The 23,600-nt window shown below is 42.9% G+C and overlaps 3 protein-coding genes across 7 annotated transcripts in view; 1 reads left to right on the top strand and 2 right to left on the bottom strand.

Annotated features, from left to right (window-relative positions):
• The window catches only part of pbx1b (pre-B-cell leukemia homeobox 1b), a 59,377-nt gene extending 51,301 nt beyond the window's left edge, over positions 1-8,076 (top strand). For 3 of the 5 annotated variants that reach the window (XM_056603764.1, XM_056603767.1, XM_056603763.1), the window contains 3 exons: positions 505-620; positions 1,493-1,582; positions 5,067-8,076. In XM_056603764.1, coding sequence (XP_056459739.1) covers positions 505-620; positions 1,493-1,582; positions 5,067-5,159 — 299 coding nt within the window. In that variant the 3' untranslated portion in view covers positions 5,160-8,076. The remainder of the gene's footprint in view (positions 1-504; positions 621-1,492; positions 1,583-5,066) is intronic. The other 2 variants (XM_056603766.1, XM_056603765.1) reach the window with 1 other exon arrangement.
• Positions 8,077-11,847: 3,771 nt separating this feature from the next.
• Positions 11,848-14,782, bottom strand: med8 (mediator complex subunit 8). The gene is made up of 7 exons (XM_056604075.1): positions 14,672-14,782; positions 14,305-14,426; positions 14,074-14,218; positions 13,632-13,772; positions 13,032-13,119; positions 12,248-12,433; positions 11,848-12,080 (listed from the first exon to the last, which is right to left on the bottom strand). Exons 1-7 carry the CDS (start codon positions 14,675-14,677, stop codon positions 12,010-12,012), a joined length of 759 nt encoding a protein of 252 aa, XP_056460050.1. The 5' UTR covers positions 14,678-14,782; the 3' UTR covers positions 11,848-12,009.
• Positions 14,783-15,050: 268 nt separating this feature from the next.
• Positions 15,051-22,972, bottom strand: aldh9a1a.1 (aldehyde dehydrogenase 9 family, member A1a, tandem duplicate 1). The gene is made up of 12 exons (XM_056604074.1): positions 22,864-22,972; positions 22,531-22,688; positions 22,210-22,355; positions 20,788-20,917; positions 19,939-20,073; positions 19,195-19,391; positions 18,308-18,448; positions 17,521-17,709; positions 17,016-17,103; positions 16,593-16,734; positions 15,845-15,957; positions 15,051-15,316 (listed from the first exon to the last, which is right to left on the bottom strand). The coding sequence occupies exons 2-12, from the start codon at positions 22,667-22,669 to the stop codon at positions 15,222-15,224; spliced, it is 1,515 nt and encodes a 504-aa protein (XP_056460049.1). The 5' UTR covers positions 22,670-22,688; positions 22,864-22,972; the 3' UTR covers positions 15,051-15,221.
• Positions 22,973-23,600: the final 628 nt, after the last annotated feature.

Here is a 23,600-nt window from a genome sequence, read left to right as displayed (position 1 = left end):
TGTACCTTGTGAAGAAATATATTTGTGCCAAATTCTGCTAACATTACATCATCGTATTCTTGGAGCTGCAGATCTGTTTCCTTGTATGGTGATTGGTATTCTTAATGCGCTGGCTGCTCATCTATCGGCTCTGGGTGAACTGTAGACGGCTATAGTGATAGTCTGCATGGGGAGTTGAAACACATCACTAAATACAAAGTGGAATGCGTAGAATGAACTCTTTTTGGCACATAACCCTCATCCTTCAGTGTTAATGCTAGCCTCTACCAGTTGAGCTAGGTTGGGATCTGTGTTTCAGGCAACGGTCAGAAAGAAAGGTAGCGTTTAGCGACGTGCTTCAAATAACTGTGTAGACTTTCTTGCTCTCTCTTTCGCCTTGCAAGCCGCTAACTTGCTAGCTAACCTGCAAGCTGACCTCTGCATGCGGCTATGCTTTAAAACTGCTGCCTGCCTGCTCTCTTTCCTCCCTGTGACGCCCGTTGCTTCCTCCTCTTCTCCTTCCAGGTTCTGCCGGCTCTTTTAACATGTCAAACTCCGGGGACTTGTTCATGAGTGTGCAGTCCCTCAATGGGGACTCTGGGTACCAGGGAGCTCAGGTGGGAGCCAACGTTCAGTCACAGGTGAGGAGACCGGGACTGCCAGAGCAGGAACAGGCTGGGTCTCACCTGGCTAGTGTGTGCTGCGTAACGCGACACACAGTGTCCTAGTTGTAGTAAAAAGAAACAAGGGGGGGGCCGACTTCTTGAAGCAAGAATGGCTGGGTTCAAACAGTGATTTCATTTAAAGAAACGCATGTTAGGGTACTTACTTAAGCATGCGATGGTACCTCACATCTTGACGTACTTGGTACTTAACATGTTGGGGGACGAAGCATGAATAGTACTTGACATTTCGAAGTACTTGGCATGTTAGTGAACAGATCAATTTCATAAAAAATGCTTTCCCTCGCATGTCCAACATTCATTTAGTTCACTACTTCAAATAAATAAGCTCAGTCAAGTGAAGACATGTATATGTATACTGTATGTATAATCGAAGTTACAGTCTCAAACGGCTTTGCAGTCCACATTATACAAATCCCTCTATCCCCTAAAAATATCCAACGGACGAGGAAATCTCTCAAAATCCAGAGAGAAGAAACCTTGAGAAGAAACACAAAAGAGTGTTCCTTCCTTCAAGGGAGTGTTAGAAGTGCAATCAATGTTGAATGGGCCGACACATAAATGACAGCATAAACATGCCACTAAACAATGGCTAAGTAAGTTATTGTTGAACCGACTAAGCAAGCAACCAGAGTCTATGGCCAAAGGATTTCTTTAGACAGCGAACATCTTGTGCTCTGACCTCTGCAGGGTTGGAGTACGTGATGTCATAAGTGAGGCGTAGCATTTCCTTGTATCTTCTTTTTCTTTGTCTTTCATTTTCGCTTTTCTTGCCTTGACCCTGTGCTGTTGTTGTTGTTGTTTTTTTGTTGTTTGGGGGTGCATTTCAGGTGGATACTCTTCGCCATGTTATCAACCAGACAGGCGGATACAGTGAGGGGCTGGCGGGAACCCAGATGTACAGTCCGCAGGGCATCAACGTAAGGACCCACACACACAAACAAAACCAAAGCTCAAATCTTTGGGCTACAGCTACCAATTATTTCCAAGCCACGGGGCCCTCAGAGTGACACTCAGCAGGACACTTGTCTGCACTGCGTGGCCACCTAGTTGATTGCTTCTGTATCGGTCATGCCATTGGGCAACAAACGCACACACACACACACCACGTGCGCACAAAAATGCCTTTACACTCACCCACACACACAGAGACAGACAGACACACACACACACACACACACACACACATACGCACACACACACATACACACACACACACACACACACACACACACACACACACACACACACACACACACACACACACACACACACACACACACACACACACACACACACACACACACTCATACACACATATACACACACACACACACACACACACACACGGCTGTCGTGTTGCATCTTGTCTGGAGTAGCACCTGCAGCCATGAGGGGCCGCGGTGCAAACAGGTGACACTTCCTGTTTCCTGTTTTGAAAAGCCCTCCGACCACCTAACCTCCGTGGACACACACAAAAACACACACACACACCCCCCAGTGGCCCCAAGGTCACTGCACCAAGGCCCTAGACAAAAGACGAGCTTGTGGCTATGGGAAGCATAGTTTGTGCGCGTGTGTGTGTGTGTGTGTGTGCGTGTGTGTCATGTTAGCTTGAGTGTGAGAGAGACAGCCAGTGTATGTTTATGTGTGCCATGTGTGTATTCATATGTGTGTGTGTGTGTGTGTGTGTGTGTGTGTGTGTGTGTGTGTGTGTGTGTGTGTGTGTGTGTGTGTGTGTGTGTGTGTGTGTGTGTGTATGCGTATCTACTCTAGGTGTATGCCGTCTGTATATGTGTGTGAGTGTGTATACTATCTACTTTATGTGTGTTTGTGTATGTATCTGTAGGTTTATGTGTAGGTAACTACTGTAAATATGTATGTATGTTCTGTACTGTATGTGTGTGTGTGTGTGAGTGTGTGTGTGTGTTTGTGTGTGTGTGTAGAGGGGGGTCAGGGGTGTGTTGGGGTGGGGGGGGGGTCGTAGCTAGCGGCTGTTAGCAGCAGGACAATCGGCAGCGACAAGCCACGCGGCGCGGGGGGAAATCGATCAGACAGACCCGGGGAGAGGCGGGTGCAGACGCGGGACAGCTATCCAATCGCATCCCTCCGATCACCCGCCCCTCGCTCTAATGGCCCTGACAGCGAGCCGGGGCGAGCGAGCACGGCAGCACAGTCCCTCTCTCTCTCTCTCTCTCTCTCTCTAACGCCCTCGTCGCGGCTCAGCGGCCGTATGCTAATGAGACGGATTGTCTCCTAGGATGCAAAAAAAAAAAAAGGATAAAAAACATGGCGGAGTGTTGAAACGGCACTCGCTGGCAGCGTGAGGCACAGCCAGCTCGTCCGGGTAGGACTGTTGGGAGTGTTCAGGTCATGTTTCACACACACACACACACACACACACACACACACACACACACACACACACACACACACACACACACACACACACACACACACACACACACACTCATATATATACACACACACACACACACACAAATAAAACACACACACACACACACAAATAAAACACACACACACACACACACACACACACACACACACACACACACACACACACACACACACACACACACACTCATATATACACACACACACACACACACACACACACACACACACACACAGACACACACACACAAATAAAACACACACACACACACACACACACACACACAAACACACACACACACACACACACACACACACACACACACACACACACACACACACACACACACACACACACACACACACACACACACACACACACATATATATAAAACACACACAAACACACACATAGAAACATACACACACATTACACACACCACAGAGGCACTCTCTCTTCGCACGCCCATTCGACCACGACTCCCAGCGACACAGTTCACTGTTTTATTCACTTTTTAACCTAAAAAGGTCCGGACTGCATAATGTAGGAGCTAGGTGGTGGACTCCAGAGGTCTGGTTAGAATGGATAATGTTCACTGTTTAAGGCTATGCCTTTTATTGATATTTATATTGAATTATATATTAATGCATTTTATAAGTATTATTTATAATAATTCTTATTATTAATGTTATTATTATTATAATTATTTTAAGAATACATTCCTTGTTTTTAGATCCGCCTTTCAATAATATTAATCAAAATGTCCATAATTCATCCTTGATCATTTGTTTTGATTTAGGTTTAAATATGTATGATGATGAAGGATTGATAATTGCACAAAAGAGGGGAAATTATTCGAATAAATATTTCAGAAGAAACAGTACCAAATATTCTGTCTCAAATAAATTCCCTTACAATTGCTTTTAATTTAACATTCCTTAATAGGCTGTAAATTAACAGATACCAGTGGTTTCAAAATGACACTGCAACTACGGTAAAACCTCCCAGAACCTTTACAATATCCAGTCTTCTGTTAAGGATCGCACAATGGCTTTTTCCGAAACAGGCTTCACAATAAAATAGCATCAAGTACATTCCTAAATTATGAAATCTACTGATGGTATAAAAAGTAGTTTTCCATTACTGGAAGAGGAACATAATATTTCCCAATGCATTATTTTTTATTATATTATATTACAATGTTGTCTCATGTAGCTTCAGGAATATGATTTTGTAATAATTTTGATGTATATATATTTCTTACAATCGTTTATTAAGGTGGAATCCTATTCTACGTCATATAAATAAACCTTTGTGGAGCTATGGTATACTACAAATAGTAGTCTGTGACTGCAATTAAATTAATTTCAGCTTGATTTATTGAAATGAATAATACTACGAATAATAACAATAATAATCTGTCTTTTTTTATCTGCATTGTACTATACAATAATAAATGTGATATGACTCTTGGGATTACCTCCGATGCAGATCAGCCCTGAGGCCGGTATTAACTGCTGGGAAATCTCCAAGTCGACCGTCGTATCATGTAGCATGGCTAGCTAACGCGCTCTCTCACTCCCCCGGGACTAGTGGCTCCTGGATGCCGTTCTCTCAATGATCTTTTATTGGAAGAGCTAGCCAGACAGGCAGCAAGTTCAAACCGGGTTGGAATGTACTTGAATACTTGTACTGTTATTAATTGTACATTTCAAACTATTTTTACGTTACAGGAGTAATTCTAGATTGGGGAGGGGAAGCTACTTAATTAGTTTCCTCCTCTGGACCTTCCCAAATTGTTTAATGATTGTACTTGAACTATGGAAGTACCGTTTTTGTACTATTATATCGGGGTATAATAAAGCAAACATCTCTGAGGAGCTAGAGAGTATAGGATTCTTGAATATTCAAGTACAAAAAAAAACTCGATGAACGTAGATGGCCGTTAATTCCTGTTCCTGTCTCGTCCTGTGTGTTTCTCTCTTCAGGCGAATGGCGGATGGCAGGACGCGGCCACGCCCTCCTCTGTGACATCACCGACGGAAGGACCCGGAAGCGTTCACTCAGACACCTCCAACTGATCCCACCCCTCCTCATCCTCATCTTCTTGTCCTCACCCTCTCCCCTCTCCCCCCTCCCCCGAGTCCGGACTGATGAAGGTGGCGTATGTGAATTCACAGCAGCAAACCTCTGGGGGCTTGGAATCTTCTAGAACAATGTGGTCATGCCATTACAAACTAAATATTTTTTTCTCGGCCGTCTCCTCCACGTTAAGGGTTTTGTACAGTTTCCTCATCGCCACGACGACCCCTCGGACATCGCCATCTTTTTATTGGTCCAATCGCGTTCCGTCTCGCCCTCTGAGAACCTATAGCAGTACACCGGCCCCAAACCCACCCTGGATCTCACACTACCTCGATTGGAGAAAAGCAGAACCAACACGCTTGATCATTTAAAATACTTCAAAATCAACTTTTCTTTTTTTATTTAATATATTGTAATCAGTAATGCCTACTCATAAGTTTAAGGGTGTATCTACCATTTTTCATTTCCTTTTTACACCACCATTTGTCCGTCATGCCAAAGTTGACCTGGAGGTGTTTTTTGATAAAGTATGTTGTGTACTCTGGTTACTTGTACTTATTTAAGGTAACATTTTGTTTTAGCTGTGAAAACAGTAATATCTTTATATCCAAACTTCTGCATTTATTTGATATATTTCTATTCCAAAAGATGTACAATGAGTGGTGGCATAAATCATTTAATATTTTATTTCTAGCGTACTTTATTATCTGCTTTATTATCCCAGTAAATATACAACTTTTTCTTTCGGTTCTGTAATTGTATTTTTTGCATTGCAAGCATAACAACTTTAGCGAGTTTAGAAAAAGGATTGACTCGATACACTCAACAAATGACCAAATTTGAACCCATCCTAAAGCACAATAAAGTGTGTATTGTTTCAACGTAACTGTGTTTGCTGAAAGGGAACAACTGAGTGGAATACTATCATCAAGAATATACATAATAGTACTCATATACGGAGCAATAATGTACATATACTACAGTACCAACTCTTTGTCCGTGTGCATTACTGCGATCAATACTTTAGCCAAATACTGCTGGTAACCAAATCCATATGTGGGCAAAATACTAGGTTGGGTTTTTCATTTAGTTTTTCTTGACCCATGTCAGGTTTTGGGAAACAGCGTCATAGGAGTCTAGCTCATAGCATGTCTTCGAAGAAATGTTTAATTTTGGTATTCTTTTGGTGCTGAAATTCAAATGGGGTTGTCCTTTTTTTTTTTTTATAATAAGACATTCATGTAAAAACCTGTCAAAATGTAAATTTGAGATGTGTGAGCTTGGGCTGTGTGTACAGTATAGTATTCGGTATGACACGTATACATCATCACAACTATGTGTCCTACAGATAGCCAACACATACCATACTTTGATACCAAAAAAAAAAAAAGACTTGGATTTGTACAACCTACACGTTGTCACGTCAGCTCACCAGACCTGCGGATTTGTGAAGGATTTAAGCGTTTATAAAGTACTAGAGAGTATCCACAGAAATTCTCTGTTTCCCTGCACTGAAGGCCAACAAGAAGTAGCAGGTCTGACAGGAAGTAGAGAGAGAGACTCTGATCGCACACAGACTCAGAGGCTGTTTGGATATATTTTTATGCCTCTGAGTTGTAAATGACTTGTCATCTCTTTTTCTTCATTTCGCTCTTCTGTCGCTTGGTGACGGGACCGGGTTTTATTTTGTATGCCAACATATGTCGACTAGCCCTGGGAATGCGCTATATATATTTGTAGATATGCACCTTTACTCTTGATTTACATGACATTTTCAATTTGGACCGTATTCAGTTTTTTTTAACTATATAGCAGCCAAATGTTTTACCGACAAATAAACAGTAGTCCCTGTCTCTTGATCCTGTTTTTAACACACACAGACACACACACACACACACACACACACACACACACACACACACACACACACACACACACACACACACACACACACACACACACACACACACACACACACACAGTTTTAATTGTTACTGCCCTAATAGTTACTGGTATGCTCAAAAGGTTTAACATTGCCCTGTGAAATGTTTTGGTATGTTTCATTTTAATTGAAACCCCTTCAAAATAATTACGAGAACACCCAGAAACTATTCAAAACTGATACAATCCAGAGGTCAGAATGTCAAACTAGCCTTACTATTTATAATCATGTGTGAAAACGATTGTGTTTTTCTCATGGACGCTGTTTGGCGATGAGGTGGGGATTATTGATTCTAAATCGACTGTATTCATTCTGATTATTCAGAATTCAATTATTGGTTTACCTACCTATTGATTAGTTCATGCACTATAGTAATGATTTGAAATCATCTGTCACATGATGAAATAATGAGACCTTTCCAAAATAGCTGACCTTTCACATCGCCTGTCAAATCAAATATGGAAGCTTCATGTAATGTCGCTTTTAGTTTTTCTAAATAAAAGTAAAAAAGGACCTTAAAAAAGGAGGAAGTACAATTTGTAAAACATTAAATGTTTTATTTGTTGCATGTCTTTTGTTCTTCAATAAAATAACGTACTACGGTGTATTGAATGTTACTTACGTTTTTTAATAAGGAAAATAGTGGATTTTTTGGACCCTTTTTTTTTCTTGGCGATTTGATCTTTTATCTCTACATCTGTACATAGGTATCACATACAGTTCTTGTCTTTTTGATTCCAACTTGTTTTTTCCTGTGGAGGAGAATTAGTTGAAAAGGTGTTTGAAGGTTAAAAGGTGTCTTCATTTCTACTGGCGATGAATATTCCAAATAAACTGTTTCTTTTGTTGCATAAGTTGCCGTTTTTGTCATTTCTTTATGAGCTCTAGCTCATATTTGACCTTTAACTCATTTGTATAGTACATTTTACCTTCAACTGTTAAGAAACTACTTCTAAAATAACTTTTGAACAGTGCCCATATTCAAATAACTCATTCAAAGTTTTTCTATAAAAGTGGTGTGTTTTCTCCTCTGGGCCAGTGGGTCGTTGGGGTCAAGTTAAGGAAAAAGCTTACACATTGCTAGGCTACACATTGCAGCGCCTCATACCCCCAGAGAACATTGCACATCCTCACACTTTAACCCAACACCCCATAGCCTATAGTCCGGGCCCACGTTCGCTCTGAGCTAATGTAGCGTTAGCAGCTTAAGTAGCGTCGGAGCTACTCGAAGGTGTGAAGGGGACATTTTCACAGTTTGTCATTTTTCACTTTTACTTTCTCTAACACGGTGAAGGCTCTGTGCTTCAGGCCGACAGAAATGCTTCTCCTCCCCCCACCTACACTCTCAACACCCCCAACACCCCCCCCCCCACACACACACACCCTGCGTCACCGCCCCTGCCTCCCTTGGAGGCATGGCTAATGTGTCGTGGTTTCCACAAAGAGGCGGAATGTACACTTATCTCTCTCCTCCAGATAAACGAGACGCGAAGTGTGATTCTAACCCCAGCCCCCCCAACCACCACCACCCATTCTCCATCTCATCCGTTTTCTGCCCCTTACACTGAGACGAGGGGGACATAAGTAACAGTAGGCCTATTAGCAGTAATTGCAATATATTGAAGTCTTACAGTGGTGTTGTGGTGTGGATGGGAGAAGGTCTAGTATAAGTAGAAAATAGACTCATATTGCAGTATTCAGCATTAGTCCTAATAAACAGTAGGAGGAGAATTTAAATATATATATCTTACTGCTATTATAAGTGTTGTTTCAAAAGTAAAGGTTACAATGACATTTTGTAACCTATAGTTTCAAATGTGAAAAGTCAATTATAGTAGGCCTAATATAAATTTGGAAAAGCAGATATAGTTATACTATTCTGGGGTTGGATTCAATGTTTTCTTTGGATTGTTTATTAATGCAAAACACGTATCCTTCGTTATTGAAACAAAAGCATCTGTGCTTCGGATAATTGTGACCGTTTAGCCAAATAGCAGTTGACAAATAAGACAGCAAATCGATCCCCCTACCGGTTAAGTAGCACATGGCACATGAGAATGTATAAAATCGTTATAAAATACATTATGAAAATGATCTAAATCCCCCTCGGCATATGAGTCTCAGGGAAGGTCACATTATATCAATGACAATAATAAGGATCACAACAAAGTATAGGTCTACATCACTTAGGAAGCAGGAGGCGCATCGGCCACCCCTGGCTGCCGGCGCAATTACGCACGTGGCACTGCATCCCAAACACGCCTGGAGGAGAGGATATAGCGACCCGAAGACGTCTTGTGAAGGTCTTGGGGGCACGAGATAATTAGTCCTCAAGTTCAACTCGCTGAAGAAACCATGGACCTCCTCCATGCTCAAGAACATGTAGTGCATTCTGATGCGCATTTGTTAGCAAGAAATTGTATGACGCCACTGGCTGACTATTTTTTGTTTGCTCTTAATGTCGCAGTTGATCAAAAATATAGTTTTTATAATTTGCATCGGTAAAAAAAAAATTGTGAAAAAAGTAAGTCCTTTTAATTCGAAACTGTTGTGGGTGTGTAGGCTACAGATTTCAAATTTGGAACCGGTTCAGTTTGGCAAAGAGCTGCACGTCGTTGAAATGACTCGGTTGTCCGTCGCCTCACCACCACCCACCACAGATCTGCGATGAATTCCTCTAATCAAAAGTTCCACAAAGCTGACACCCCAATAGGCCTACGCCATCGCTGCTTTTAATATTTATTTATTTAGGTCTAGGAAATTATGTTTACCAAAAACATGTTGTCGAACATTGTGGGAGTTTGGGTTTAGTTCGTTCTTCTATGCGCGCCCGAAGCTCCTAGTCGTCTTAAAAATTGGCCTCAATGTGCAATTTTATATGGAATACATCCACCTCGAAACTTAACATTTTTTAAATGACATGAAACAATGGCCAATAATGTCTTGATGTGTTGCCAGTGCCCTGCACGTCGCAGCTAGTGTGCTTTATTCCCTATATGAAGATATGACTGCTGGGTATTGCTGGCTTGTGTCCCCTGCTAAAGGCTCTTAATGTCATTTAGGAGGCAGCTGTCGGCTCGCGTTTCCCTGTTATCTAACCTGCAGCCTAACCGAGATGTCTACCACATGCACCACAAGCCCCGATCACACACACACACACACACACACACACACACACACACACACACACACACACACACACACACACACACACACACACACACACACACACACACACACACACACACACACACGCACACACGCACACACGCACGCACGCACCATTACACATCCGTGGTGCTTATGAATGGAAATGTGCATTAAAACGGAAGGTGGCTTGGCAAATTATGTGTATAAATTGTTGCCAGAGTCCACAGGCTTTATACGACAGTGCGACAAGACTGACCCCTGATGGTATGTTTAAGCAGCTTTAGACGTCCAGCTATTAAGAGGTCATGTCACTAATAAATATCCGCAAAAGGTGAGGCGAACATTGAAGATAATAACAACTTCATTAGGCTGTATTATATTTGATTGAAGAGTAAGCCTGCTTTTCTAAATAGATAGGCCTATATTAAATACCAAAACATATAAGAAATCAAGGCTAAAAGTGATTTGTTCTATTTATTTTACGATTTTTCTCCTCTTTGTCCATACACACAATTTTGGGGAAAGTTTTCATGAACTCGTATTTCGTATTCGTTAAGATTATACGCAGCACATTTCCGAGAATGAAGGTACAAAGTACAAACCACCCCAAAAAAGTAATGCGTGCCATCCCATGATCGTCAAAACACTCAACTAGGGGCCTACTCATTGTCAGGGGCTCTAAGGGAAGAACACGTCTATATTGTCCTTTCAGGACGGTTTCTAGTTAGAAATGTCATAGCTGCTGAATGCAGGGCGACCTCGCCCATCTTTGAGCCGTCTCAGCAGCGACGGCGACACGTCTGGCGCGGCCGGGGACAGAGGGCGTATGTAGGTCAGCCCCGGTCCCGCCGCGTCCCGTGAACGCACGGCGGTCGACGTCCTTTTGCCGTCACGGCGGCGGCTCAGCGGGACAGGGATTGGAGTGGACAGACGCGAGAGCAGGGAGAACCCCCCTACTCGCACGTCAGCATCAAGTCCCCCCTCTTGTATATTAAACACTTTGACATTATCAGGCCAGCCACGGCGATGTCCACACACATTACCCTCACACCACCCCTCTTGTTACTCTCTGCATAAAGAGCAGAATGCAACGGGGTATAGGCCTACAGGACCAGTGATACATGGTCCTATCCGTTAACAGGAAACAAAACACAAGGAAATACGTGATCCTAATGGACGACCTAATATCATATTGGTTTTGTTTCAATAATCAAATTCAATTGTCAAGAGTATTAAAGCACCATAAATACGATTTACGTTTTGTTTAGAATAGGCATTAGTCCATTGGCATGGTTCCAATTTGCAATCAAGGTCCTTTCAGCCTTTGAAAATAAGTATATATTATGTCAACTGTTTGAAAGTTGATGGCCTTTGAATATCACAAGATACTGAAATGATTTGCCGTTACCTTTGTCTTTAACTGTAAAGGTTCCAAAATCGAATGTCTTAAAACGTGGATTATGATTCCATTAAGATTGGAAAATCACTACAGAAAACTACATACTGTCCAAGGATGCCAAGAGCAGCAATCAGTTGAAACGTGGGATTTTACCACCACCTAGTGGCCGATCAACCGCAACACAAACGTGTGATTTTAAACGCAAGAACGATCGTTTGGGTGTAAATATTTATTATGCAACAGAAAAATCAGGCATATAAAAAGAAACAATATTGATATTCCTTTTTTTGGTAGGGTACAGGAAGCAGAGTAACTATGAGTGAATAGTTGTAAGGAGTCGTTGAAAAATAGCTTCTCAGCGGTTGTATGGATGCATAGAGCCGGAGGCTGACTTGATGTTGGTCTTTATGCTGCTTGGCATCTTCCCTGTAAGTAATGAAAGAAATAACTACATTGAGCTTTTTTATTCTACAAATAGTATACAAAGGGATACAGTATACCACCGAGTATATTAGTATATCTATAGTCACAATTGGGGAGCTGAAATGTAAAATGTTGAGAGTTCAGTATGTTAAACGTGACCACGACGATACCTGGTTGTCCTGACGCCCCACCAATGGTGACCTGCTGCAGGGTGGGGCCTCCACCCATCATGGGTCCCTGTCCAGGGGCTCCTGGGCCCGGGGGCCGGCACTTTGAGAGGCCCTTCCCGAACGCAACGGCGCCCACCAACGCCAGGGTGTCGGCAGGGTTGAAAGAGGGCTTGCTCTGGCGAATCGCTGAAAGAAGAGGTTGAGGAGTGAGGTCACGGTTATAATGGTCTTAAAGAGGCTGATGGGTGGGTTCTCTCAAGGATCAAAGCTGTGTGGAGGGCAGTCTAGTGGTGGTTAGGGTGTTCGACTCCAAGCTGAAAAGGTACTTGGTTCTCTCCCCCAGGGTACGCCACCTAACCTATAGGCGTACTTCAGAGACACACCCTAAAATCTACCTCCTCCTCAATGACCCGTCTCTCTACGGTTTAACCCCTAACGGTTCATTAATGACCCGTCTCTGTGAAGTATAACACTAACCCCTACCCCTAGTCTTACCCTAACCCCTACCTTCTCCTTAATCACAGGTATCTGTACTGTCGAACCCCTACGTGCCTCTTAAAGACATGTATGTATCTGTACTGTTTAACCCCAATCTGCTACAAGTCCTTTTAAGTCCCGTCTTCTCTCAGTGTACAGTGCCATTGCTATCTCAAAAGAGACTGTAATAAGACATAAGACATAGCAGAGGACCTATGAGCCATGTTAAGCTGACAGGGATCCGGTGTATGATTTAAACCGTTCTTGTTCGTAAACAGACCACCAAAGATGGCGGCTCCGTGTTTACCTGAACTCTCTGGGTCACGGTCTTCCCTCGGGTTGTTCAGCTTTTCCAGCAGATTGGAGCACAGCTTGTTGAGGGTCTGAATCTGTTTCTAATGAGCAGCACACAAAAACAAAGGTTAACACCGTGCAACTGTTCAGACCAAAGGATACACCAAACAGCTGCTGCAGTAGGTACGTCGATGCAACTTCCATGCCCTTTGCTACCTTAGACGGTCCTGTGTCTGATGATTCTTTATAATGTGAAGAAGATGTTTGGTACTAATTAACATAGGTATTAACGCCCCAACAAGTTCATCTCCGATTTGCTTTAAGTGCTTTTTGCTTCACTGTCTGACATAAATGAACCAGAAGGTATGAAAGAAAGAGCCACCCTGAAACATTTTCTGGACAGGAATCCCAGGTATACAGCAAAAGCCTCTGTGGGCTATGCCGGCTACAAAGAGACCCAAGGTGTACCTAGTACCTATTCAATGCAGTCAAATTATAACTTGGGGTAGACAATAGGTTTATTTCAGAATTTCCTTTTCATGGGATTAATAAAGTACCATTTTATTTTACATTTGTTGAGCTCAAAACAAAGTCAGGACACGTTGATCCTTACCTGGGCCGCCTCTGGGCCGAGCCGAGCCGCCTCAGCACTGAGCTGCTTCTCCATCTCCTCCACCTCCGGGTCCGGCTTAGTCCGCAGGTGGTCCGGGACGATCTCATGACTGAACACCGGAACCCGCTGCTCTGTTAGTTTCTGTGGGGACAGGCAACCATGGGGAAGGAGTTAGAGGTACTTTATTCATCCCAGCTTGTTTGTCACAGCAGAAAGGACAGAACAGGACTAGATAGATTCAACACTTTATCAATCCTTAGAAACTAAAGATGCAAGGCATGAATTAGATAAAACACTAACAATATTAATATTTATTTAAATAGCACCTTTCAAGAGCTATACAATGTACAGCCAAAAAACAGCTGTGCATTAAGCAAAGCAAAACACATTGTATATGTGCAGTGCAATGCATGGATGAAAACAGTTTAGAGTATTTCCTTACAGCCAGCTCATCGTCGCGGTCAGGAGACAGCTCCAGCGGGATGATGACCTGGTTACGAAACGAGGGCGTCTTCTCGTTCCTGAGCAGCTTGTTGATGGTGTTCAGCTGCCCGGAGACTAGAGCGAAATTGTCCAGCACAGACGGCCTGTGATACGGATTAGATTAGACGTTTGCTTGGTTTTATTGTAGGGGCAGCAAGGTAGAGAATGGAAAGTATGAACGAGGTTTTACCATGCCAGTCTCTCAAATTCATTTTCCAACTTGTAGATGAAGTTGTGGAGAGCGTTTTTAAGATGTGCGACACGAGAAATCAGCAAATCCACGGACGCCTCCAGTTGCTTCTCCTCTCGCTGCTTTTTAATCAACATTTAAGACATATTTGAACGGGAAAGTGCGACCAAATCTTGATATTAAATCGTTAAAAACAACACAAACAAAGCACTGCAATTTTGATCTGAATGGAAGGCGACGTTTATAAAGGAATTGGGGTTCGAGCATTCACAACAAATTCAAGGATTTTAAGCAAGTTTCAGAAATACAATTTACATGTTTCAATCAATATCACATAGTTGATATCTTTATGAATTTGTTAACTTACCTGCATTTTTAAAAACGACACCAAAACAAAATTTCAGCAGTCATACGACACGGATTTATTGCTTTGCTTCCTGTAAGTACCGGTCTACATCCGGTTGAGGATTTTCACACTAATGGTGTGTGCGCCTGCTGTATAATTATTAGATATTTTAGTTTAAAGCTATTTAACTTTACATCCGTTTTATGTTTTTTGGACATTTATATGATTTTTCTATTTCCCATATATTTCTATATCTTAAGTAGATCTATTGACATCTGGATTAATCAAGAAATCTGAATCTGTCGAGATGTGACTTTGAAGCATGCATAAATATTGGAATCTACGTGCAGTGTACCCTATCAATAAAATTGCGTCAAGTATTATGAATTGATCGTGTTCACCAATACAAAAAAGACAACAAAGAGTCAACATATTTATCTTTATTCACCTGGCTGCTGCAGCTCTCCCGGTCAGCTCTTTTGTGATCCGCTCTACTGACGCAGTGCGTGTGTCAAAATTATGCCATAAAGTAATACAGTGCTGGAAACACAGGTAGTGAGGGAAGAAGTGTCTAAAAGAGGCTGTCGACGTCGCCCATCTCCACTATCACAGTCTTCAGCTGGGAGTAGTAATCCACCGTCGCCTGGCCGTTCTCCCTGCCAAAGCCTGCCAGAACACCGCAGTATAAGTACTATACAGTACTACAGTAGGATCAGTACCAAACAATGTGTCAACAAGTACTACAATAGGATCAGTAATACACATTGTGAAGCACGACAGTAGGATCAGTAATATAATTAGACCAGTGAAGTACTACAGGAGGATCGGTACTATATATGGTCAAGAACTATCAGCAAAGTACTACGAGTTCAGTACTACATATGGTATGCATGCATTTATATTATACATGTATACATACATTGTGAGGTACTACAGTAGTATTTATACCAACCATGGTGAAGCCCTAGGAGTTGGATCAGTACATCACCTGGTAAAGTTTCTTTACCGTACAGTTGATAGGGTCTAGTATAATGTTAAAAGAACATCCTATTCACTGAAGCAAAAAATCGTATTGAACAACAAGCTAATACCAGAGAATAAGACTGCGCTTTTATTTTGAAGAACACCAACGTGTTACAAATACCAACAAAACTGTTTGACTGGCAGGGTTCCTACTGGAGGGGAGGGTCTCACCTGACATCTTGTACCCCCCAAAGGGCACCTCCACGGGGGAAATGCTGTAGGTGTTGATGTAGCAGGTTCCAGCCTCCAGGTTGGCAGCCACGCGATGAGCGCGGGAGATGTCCCTGTTGGGTGCAAACAGACCAGGCCTCTCATGACTACACATCCCAAATGGGTCGAGACAACAGCTTACAGAAGGAACATTATGTCACAGAGATGGATCATAAGAGGACGGGTTAGACTCTTGCCTAGCAGTCCATTTGGACACACACCACACCAGAAATGTGTATGTATATCCAAATTGCATAGTAGAAAGAATGAATGCTATGCCAAACATACTTTAGGGATGATAACATTGTAATAGCACAACATTTATGAAAAAGGAAGAAGCATGAGACATATAGGGGTAAAATGGGAGCACCGCTCTTGTGCAACAAATTGAATGTCGCAACCGTTTCCACAGTTCTTTCGCCAATCGGTTGATCATCAATTTCCTGAGTCCAGAAGGTCAGTGCGGCTGGCTGTATGTGGCTATTAAATTATGATATTGTCAGGCGTTCAGGAGTTAACGCCTGGCAGACTGAAAAACAGACAGAAAGACAGACAGACAAACAGATGCGGGAAAACGCTGGAGGGCTGCAAAGTGTTTTTTGTAGCCAAAGGAATGCAGTTATAGCGTGCGGTGAGCGCGAAGAAGACAAGCAGAGTATAAATCCATCGGTCTGTTGGTGTCTTTGAGCGGTCCAGATGACGGTCTGACCTGGTGAAGACTCCGGAGGCTAGGCCAAATGTTGTGTTGTTGGCCCTCTGCAGGACCTCCTCCTCAGTGTCGAAGGGCAGAACAGACATCACAGGGCCAAAGATCTCCTCCTTCACGCAGGTCATGTCGTCCCTGCAGTTATCTTCACGTTGGGGGAGAAGACGAAAAACTGTTTTACACTCTGCCCAAGTGTTGTTTCAGAGAAAATAACAAAATATATTCCATTAATAGTAATTAAATTTCGTCCTAGCAGCCATTTTGTCACTGAATGTTGGTAAGGAGCAGGTAGTGTTTAGGGCGTCTTGATGAAGCATGCCCAAAGGTAGGCTGTAGACATTGGGGTTTGTACCCTAAACCTTTCTGACGGGAGTTGAACACCCTAACCACTAGCCTATCCACCAAATATTATGTTGAAGAACAGACCGAGAACACAGGGGGACATGAAGTAGCCGTTCTTCAGTTTGGGGTCACTGGGGGTCAACGGTTCTCCGCCACAAAGAACCCTCGCTCCCTGCAACAAAGAAGAAGAGATATCATTTATTGATTTACTAGCCGTATCAATAGGTGCTGTACTGGAATGAGCCAGTTCACAGTCAGATATGATAAGGATTGCACAAGTCTTGGGAGAGCACCAGTAAACATTGACTTCTGTGATTAATCCAACGATGAATCGCTTTACCACAAAACTTTGTAGTCTAATTCCCTCCACATCTCTGACCAGCTTCTCTTGTTATAAAAATGCCTTGAAGGTAGTTTAGAAATGTGTTTGTAGTGTAACAATGTATTCTACTGTATTGTATCAATATCCTAACGCATCTGATAATCTGAGTTTAACCAATCTAATAATCTCAACAGATCAATTAAAACACATCTGACAAACTGAGATCAATTGATGGATCTAAAACAACATCTCACAGTCCCATCACACCTCTTTCTTGGCCTGTGCGACGAAGCCCAGGACCTTGTCCAGCTGGGGCTTGCTGATAAGACCCCCCATGCGGGTCTCGGTCAGCAGGGGGTCTCCCACGACGATGGCCTTGGTCCTTTTCACCACCTCCTCCAGGAACTGGGGCATGATCTCCCGCTGAACAAACACCCGGGTTCCATTGGTGCAAACCTGTTTTACCATGGATCAGATGACAGGTCCAAATCTTTTAATAAGCACCAAGCACCCTTGTAGAACACAAACCAGATTGAGGGTGTGCGTTTAACCCAGCAGAGCACCCTATCAAAGGTCTGCTCTGAAGCATAGCCATGGGTCTGGCTGTTTAGTTTATCGTTCTACTAGTGGCAGGGTGGACTGCAAGTCTTTGGGAGCTACAATTACAGACAGACTAAACATTAACTTACTGCACTTTCTGCTAAACTCTATCACCAGGTAAATGAAAAAGGAATACCTGTCTGGTCACTAGCATGCCATCTCGAAGGTCAAACATTAAGATTGAATTAGTTTAAGGCCCTAAGGAAGACTTTAATTGTTCCTTTAAAGCTAGTGTAGCATATATACCTACGCATAAAACCTCTTCAAAACCAACACAACAAAACAGCACCAAATGGCTATTAGAAAAATTGGAGAATAGTGAGATAATTCTCAATACTCGTTCAGTAAAACTTCCTTTACCACACACTTCTAACCTCAAGCTACCTACAGTGTCTTCAGATGTATGTGAAGCCCAGTTCCTTCCAGGCCCAGAAACTACTGGACTACATCCTACCTGGCCCTGAGTCAGGAAGTTGGCCATCAGCGCCCCGCGAACAGCGTTCTCCAGCTCACAGTCCTTGAAGATCAGGAGTGGAGACTTTCCCCCCAACTCCAGGGTCACATGCTTCACCGTCTTGGCTGACATTTCCATGACCTGGGGAGATCCAACGACAAACACATCCACTGACTGTCACCAAGGTCCAGACTACTCTTATGAATCAGTTACCTGGACACAGTTTCAAACTTCTAGATAGTATCATCGTGAGACAAGGCATGTATTTTTATATTTTCTCCTTCAAAACACAAAAGATAATCGTGTTGCTTTAAGACATCTAAAGGATAACCAATAAAAGACAATCACTATAAGTAATGTCAAATTAAGTATAACATGGTAAAATAAAATAAAAATGTTGATACCAGCATCAAACCAAAAGGTTTTGATCGCTGGTTTGAAAAGATATTGGGTTAAGGCAGACCTCATTATTGAGAAAGTGGGGCTGGGCGATTAAATCGAATTTTGATCGCAAGTTCGTTTTTGGCGTCAAACGATCACAATATTAACAAAATCTTTTTATTTTTTATTTTTATGTTTTATAGAAAGGGCAGAACAGCTTGATACATATCTGTACATCATTTAACATCGGAACATTTTCTTTTTGACCATTTTGTGTATTTTTTGAAAGGTGAAATTTCAAAGTTACAAAAAAAATAATCGGAGTCATACTGAAAATTGTCATGTTTTCAAACTCAAAAGTAATCGTTTGAATAATCGTGATTTCAATATTGACCAAAATAATCGCGATTACGATTTTTCCCAGAATCGAGCAGCCCTATAAGAAAGCAGACCAAATTTAACAAAGATTCACCCAAGATTCCAGAGAGCACATGGCAGCCGCGTACCTTTTTGCCAGTAGGCACGCTGCCGGTGAAGGACACCTTGGCCACGTTGGGGTGGCGGCACAACAGACTGCCGGTCTCCGCTCCGCCCTGAACCACGTTCACCAGGCCCACGGGGACCCCCGCCTCGTGGAAGATCTCTGCTAGGATCACTCCCGTCACAGGGGTCATGGGGGAGGGCTTGAAGACCACGGCATTGCCTTTTGGTGGATGGTTGGGTGGGAGGGGGGAATGCATAGTGAATGAGAAGGAGAAGATACAAGTCCATATCCATCCCAGTGCAATACATCCCAACTCCTCACCTTCTTCCACCCAGATAGGGATAGTGACTTGTGTTGTGTCATGTCTATATGTATTGAGGTATAGATTGACTTTGACTGTCGTTGTCTTGTTTTCTAATGATTCTGGTTGTTCAAATGTGTGTGTTGAATCAGGTGAAGTGGTAGCACTGTGAGAGTGTCCTGATCTCTGAGATCCTATTCCATTCCTCTGTGCAGATCAGTCTGGCTTTGAGCCTGTTGAAAGCCTCTTCCAAAAAATAAAAGAAATGATGGGACCAACAAGCACTAGCGGGGAAGTACGATAAAACAAAACAAAGCTCAGGGGAGAGTTTCTTTACAAGGAGCGACAAAGTATGCCGAGTCTCACAACAAAAAAGAGCAGGAAAAAACCTGACCAAACAGGACTCAAGCCTCAACACAAAAACTAGAAATAAAAAAAATAACACACAAACAAACACACACTGACCACAAGCGAGAGCTGGGGCACACTTCCAGGCAGCGATCATGAAGGGGTAGTTCCAGGCAAGGATCCCCGCGCACACACCCAAGGGCTCCCTCCTGGTGTAGGCAAACGCTCCCCCAGGGAGCTGGATGTGCTGGCCTACACACACACACACACACACACACACACACACACACACACACACACACACACACACACACACACACACACACACACACACACACACACACACACACACACACACACACACACACACACACACACACACACACACACACACACACACAGGATGCCATGACTAAAAGGTGCATAAGGCTTTTATTAAAAACCCTACAAATAGGGTTAGGTTATAGTTCAAGATTTGGGTTATATCAGAATATGCTTCTAAGTTAGGGTAATTGGTATATATGTAGCTCTAGGATAGGTTCTGGGTGAAGATATAGTTCTATGTTAGGGTTCTGGATATATGTAGCTCTAGGATGGGTTCTGGGTGAAGATATAGTTCTAGGTTAGGGTTCTGGGTATATGTAGCTCTAGGATAGGTTCTGGGTGAAGATGTAGTTCTAGGTTAGGGTTCTGGATATATGTAGCTCTAGGATAGGTTCTGGGTGAAGATATAGTTCTAGGTTAGGGTTCTGGATATATGTAGCTCTAGGATAGGTTCTGGGTGAAGATATAGTTCTAGGTTAGGGTTCTGGATATATGTAGCTCTAGGATAGGTTCTGGGTGAAGATGTAGTTCTAGGTTAGGGTTCTGGGTATATATGTAGCGCTAGGTTAGGTTTATGGTCTAGATGCAGTTCTAGGTTAGGGAAATGGGAGTGATGCAGTTCTAGGTGATGGTTCTAGTCACCTGACAGGGTCGGGGCCAGCCCAGCGTAGTACTCGATGCACTGCCAGGCAGCGTCGATATCATACTCTGCTTCGGTGATGGTCTTGCCGTTGTTGATCACCTCCAGCTTCGCAATGTTGTCTCGTCTCTCCTGCCGACAAAAGAAAAGAATGGAAGGTTACGGCACAATTAAATGCAACCCCTTTTCAAAAGATAAGAGTTTAAGAGTTCATGATCCTATCTTGTGTTTATAAAGAAGACATGCCTTCACCGATGACCCACCGTTCAATCACACGTGGAAAACGGTAGCTCTTTGTACATGCCTCAACCCATTTATGTAAATGTTTTGATGAGAGTTAACACTTGATTGACTGCTGTAGCAAACTGTACCTATTGATGTGTATTTCTTGTATGAAAAAGTCTTTAATTATTGTATGATTTATTCCACAAAATGGAAAAGTGTGTAGCAATGCATGTGCTACAGGCCATGTATCGTCCTACAAGGTACCCAGAGAAGCCACCTAGGTTGTGTACCTAGGTGGCTTTTCTGGGCACCTCCAAAGACAAAGGATGGAGAGTGGAGATGAGGAAGCCAGATAATTTTATGTTTTGTAGGATGATACTGCCTGTGGCTCCATGTTGCCATGGAGGAGATCTCTCCTAGAGTTTGTGTGGTGATGGGCTGCTTTAACCCGTGTCCATTGATCGCTCAATGTGCAACATGTGTGTAGCCTCACCCAGCCCCAGAGTCCCATCATTCAGACTCAGCCAGCGGAGGCTAAACCAGCCATCATCCACACACACCTCCACACAGGGCCTTTTGGGCAAATATCATTGGTGTAGAGCAGGGGTCACCAACACAGTGCCCGCGGGCACCATGGCGCCCGCAAGGACCACATGAGGCGCCCGCAGGCCTGTTCTAAAAATAGCCCTACTCATTCTTGAACAACTCTTTCCAATTGAACAACCTTTTTTAAGTCATTGTTGATAATTATTGTGAGAAATCATTAACATAACCTAATTAATTAACATGCCTTCACATAGATGAGTATCATTAATATCGTATAACTAAAAGGCAAACTGAACAAATTTGTTGTTTCAGAAGAGTGTATAGAACTGGGTGCCCTTCGTATGACTCAGTGCCCATGAAGTAGCTCTCAGGTTCAAAAAGGTGGGTGACCCCTGGTGTAGAGCATTTGTTATGGAAGTATGATAATAAAGTCCTCTCCTATAGAAGTACTGAATGGCCCCTCACATGGCAACATAATGAGGGAATACCCGCCCCGGCAAATAGCCCCTCGGCATACTTTCTACCCCTGCTCTTGTACTTTCTCCTACCCCTGCTCTTGTACTTTCTCCTACCCCTGCTCTTGTACTTTCTCCTACCCCTGCTCTTGTGGCATCACGGGTCCTGCAGGGTCAGTTGAAAACCAAAAGCTTTACCCTGATGATGCGGGCGGCCTCCAGCATTACTCGGGACCTCTCAATGCCAGCCATCTTGCTCCACTTCAGATAGGCAGCCTGGGCGCTCTGCACGGCCTGGTCCACTTCCTCAGCCCCACACGGAACCATCTGGCACAACACTCGCCCTGCAATGGCACAGCAGGAAGATCAGAGACGTTTTTCGCAGCTGCCAGGAGTAAAAAGGCTGAATCAACTCTCGTTGTATAATTTATGAATTCATACATCAACTTTTAAATTCCACTTTTTAATCCATAGAATAAATTTAGAATAGAAATAGATTGGTAACCACTACCCCCCTACCAGTCGCAGGTTCGAACACGGGTTCTGATGTGGCACCATCTTTGGACTTGATCCGACGGCCACCCCAGTAGTTGAGGTCGTCTGTGACCACGACGGATCCGGTCGATGCACTGGGCATTGAGTCAACAAGCTGGGCCATTATGGTTTGGGCTAAATAACTTCATCAATGGGAGAGCAGAATAGATAACACAAGAGACATTCAGTTTTTATTATACTTTTGCACAAATGGTTGCGCCAAACATAGGTATATAACGGAATTTAGCTGCACATGTAGACATGCATTTGATAATATCAGACGACAGTGCAATTAAAAGTGTACAAATAAATACATACCAACTGTGCAACTTGAATGGTCAGCCACGATCCGATCCGCTAAAAGAGGGTGACCGCAATGTTAAACTGCGGTTTAGACAAAACACGCGCACCGACACGCTTACTATTAAGCCCCGCCCTTGCCTCTGTCATAACCCAACCATTTCTACAGCAGGATTACTGTGTTCATTTAGGAAAATTTGATTATTATCTCAATACAGCACACGCGGTACACAACCGTGTTGAAGTTAGTTTGATGTTGGATAGTCGAGAGATATTCGATTATTAATTTCGTATGGAAAATTGCTTTTTGCTCAATAGCTTCTGAGTTATGGGACCCAGACACCCCAGCCCAATGAAGACCTGTCCTGCCTACTAGCAAGACACACCTCACTAAAAAAAATCTTATTTTGCACCTCCTATTTTATTAGAATTTTTAAAAATTCCCATTAATCTCCTATGGAAAATGGCTTTTTGCTCAATAGCTTCCGAGTTGTGGGACCCAGACACACCAGACCAATGCAAACCTGTCCTGCTATGATGATATACTAATCAAACACACCTTAATATTTGTTTTCCCACTTCAATGCTATTAATTTTCTAAAGAAAAATGCAGAGCCTTTCTGTTTTTTTTTTTGGTTAAAGATATTTACTCTCAAAAGTAAATATCTGTTTCAATGAACCTGTCAGTGCCATCAGAATGACAAGTCCTTGTGTCATTGTCTACGGATAAGACAGTAAAATTGCTTAGTCATGTG

Source organism: Gadus chalcogrammus, chromosome 12 (assembly GCF_026213295.1).
Source record: "Gadus chalcogrammus isolate NIFS_2021 chromosome 12, NIFS_Gcha_1.0, whole genome shotgun sequence".
NCBI lineage: Eukaryota > Metazoa > Chordata > Actinopteri > Gadiformes > Gadidae > Gadus > Gadus chalcogrammus.
This window is presented reverse-complemented; position numbering and strand designations above follow the sequence as displayed.

Coding starts and splice junctions, on each gene's coding strand:
- med8 (XM_056604075.1), bottom strand. Junction 12,434..13,031: donor CCGTGACCCAGAGAGTTCAG/GTAAACACGGAG, acceptor CTCTTCTTTCAG/CGATTCGCCAGAGCAAGCCC. Junction 12,081..12,247: donor TGGGGCGTCAGGACAACCAG/GTATCGTCGTGG, acceptor CATTACTTACAG/GGAAGATGCCAAGCAGCATA.
- aldh9a1a.1 (XM_056604074.1), bottom strand. CDS start 22,669: ATGGCCCAGCTTGTTGACTCAATGCCCAGTGCATCGACCGGATCCGTC. Junction 20,074..20,787: donor GCTGGCCCCGACCCTGTCAG/GTGACTAGAACC, acceptor GTGTGTGTGTAG/GCCAGCACATCCAGCTCCCT. Junction 15,317..15,844: donor TGGGGGGTACAAGATGTCAG/GTGAGACCCTCC, acceptor GTGTTCTGGCAG/GCTTTGGCAGGGAGAACGGC.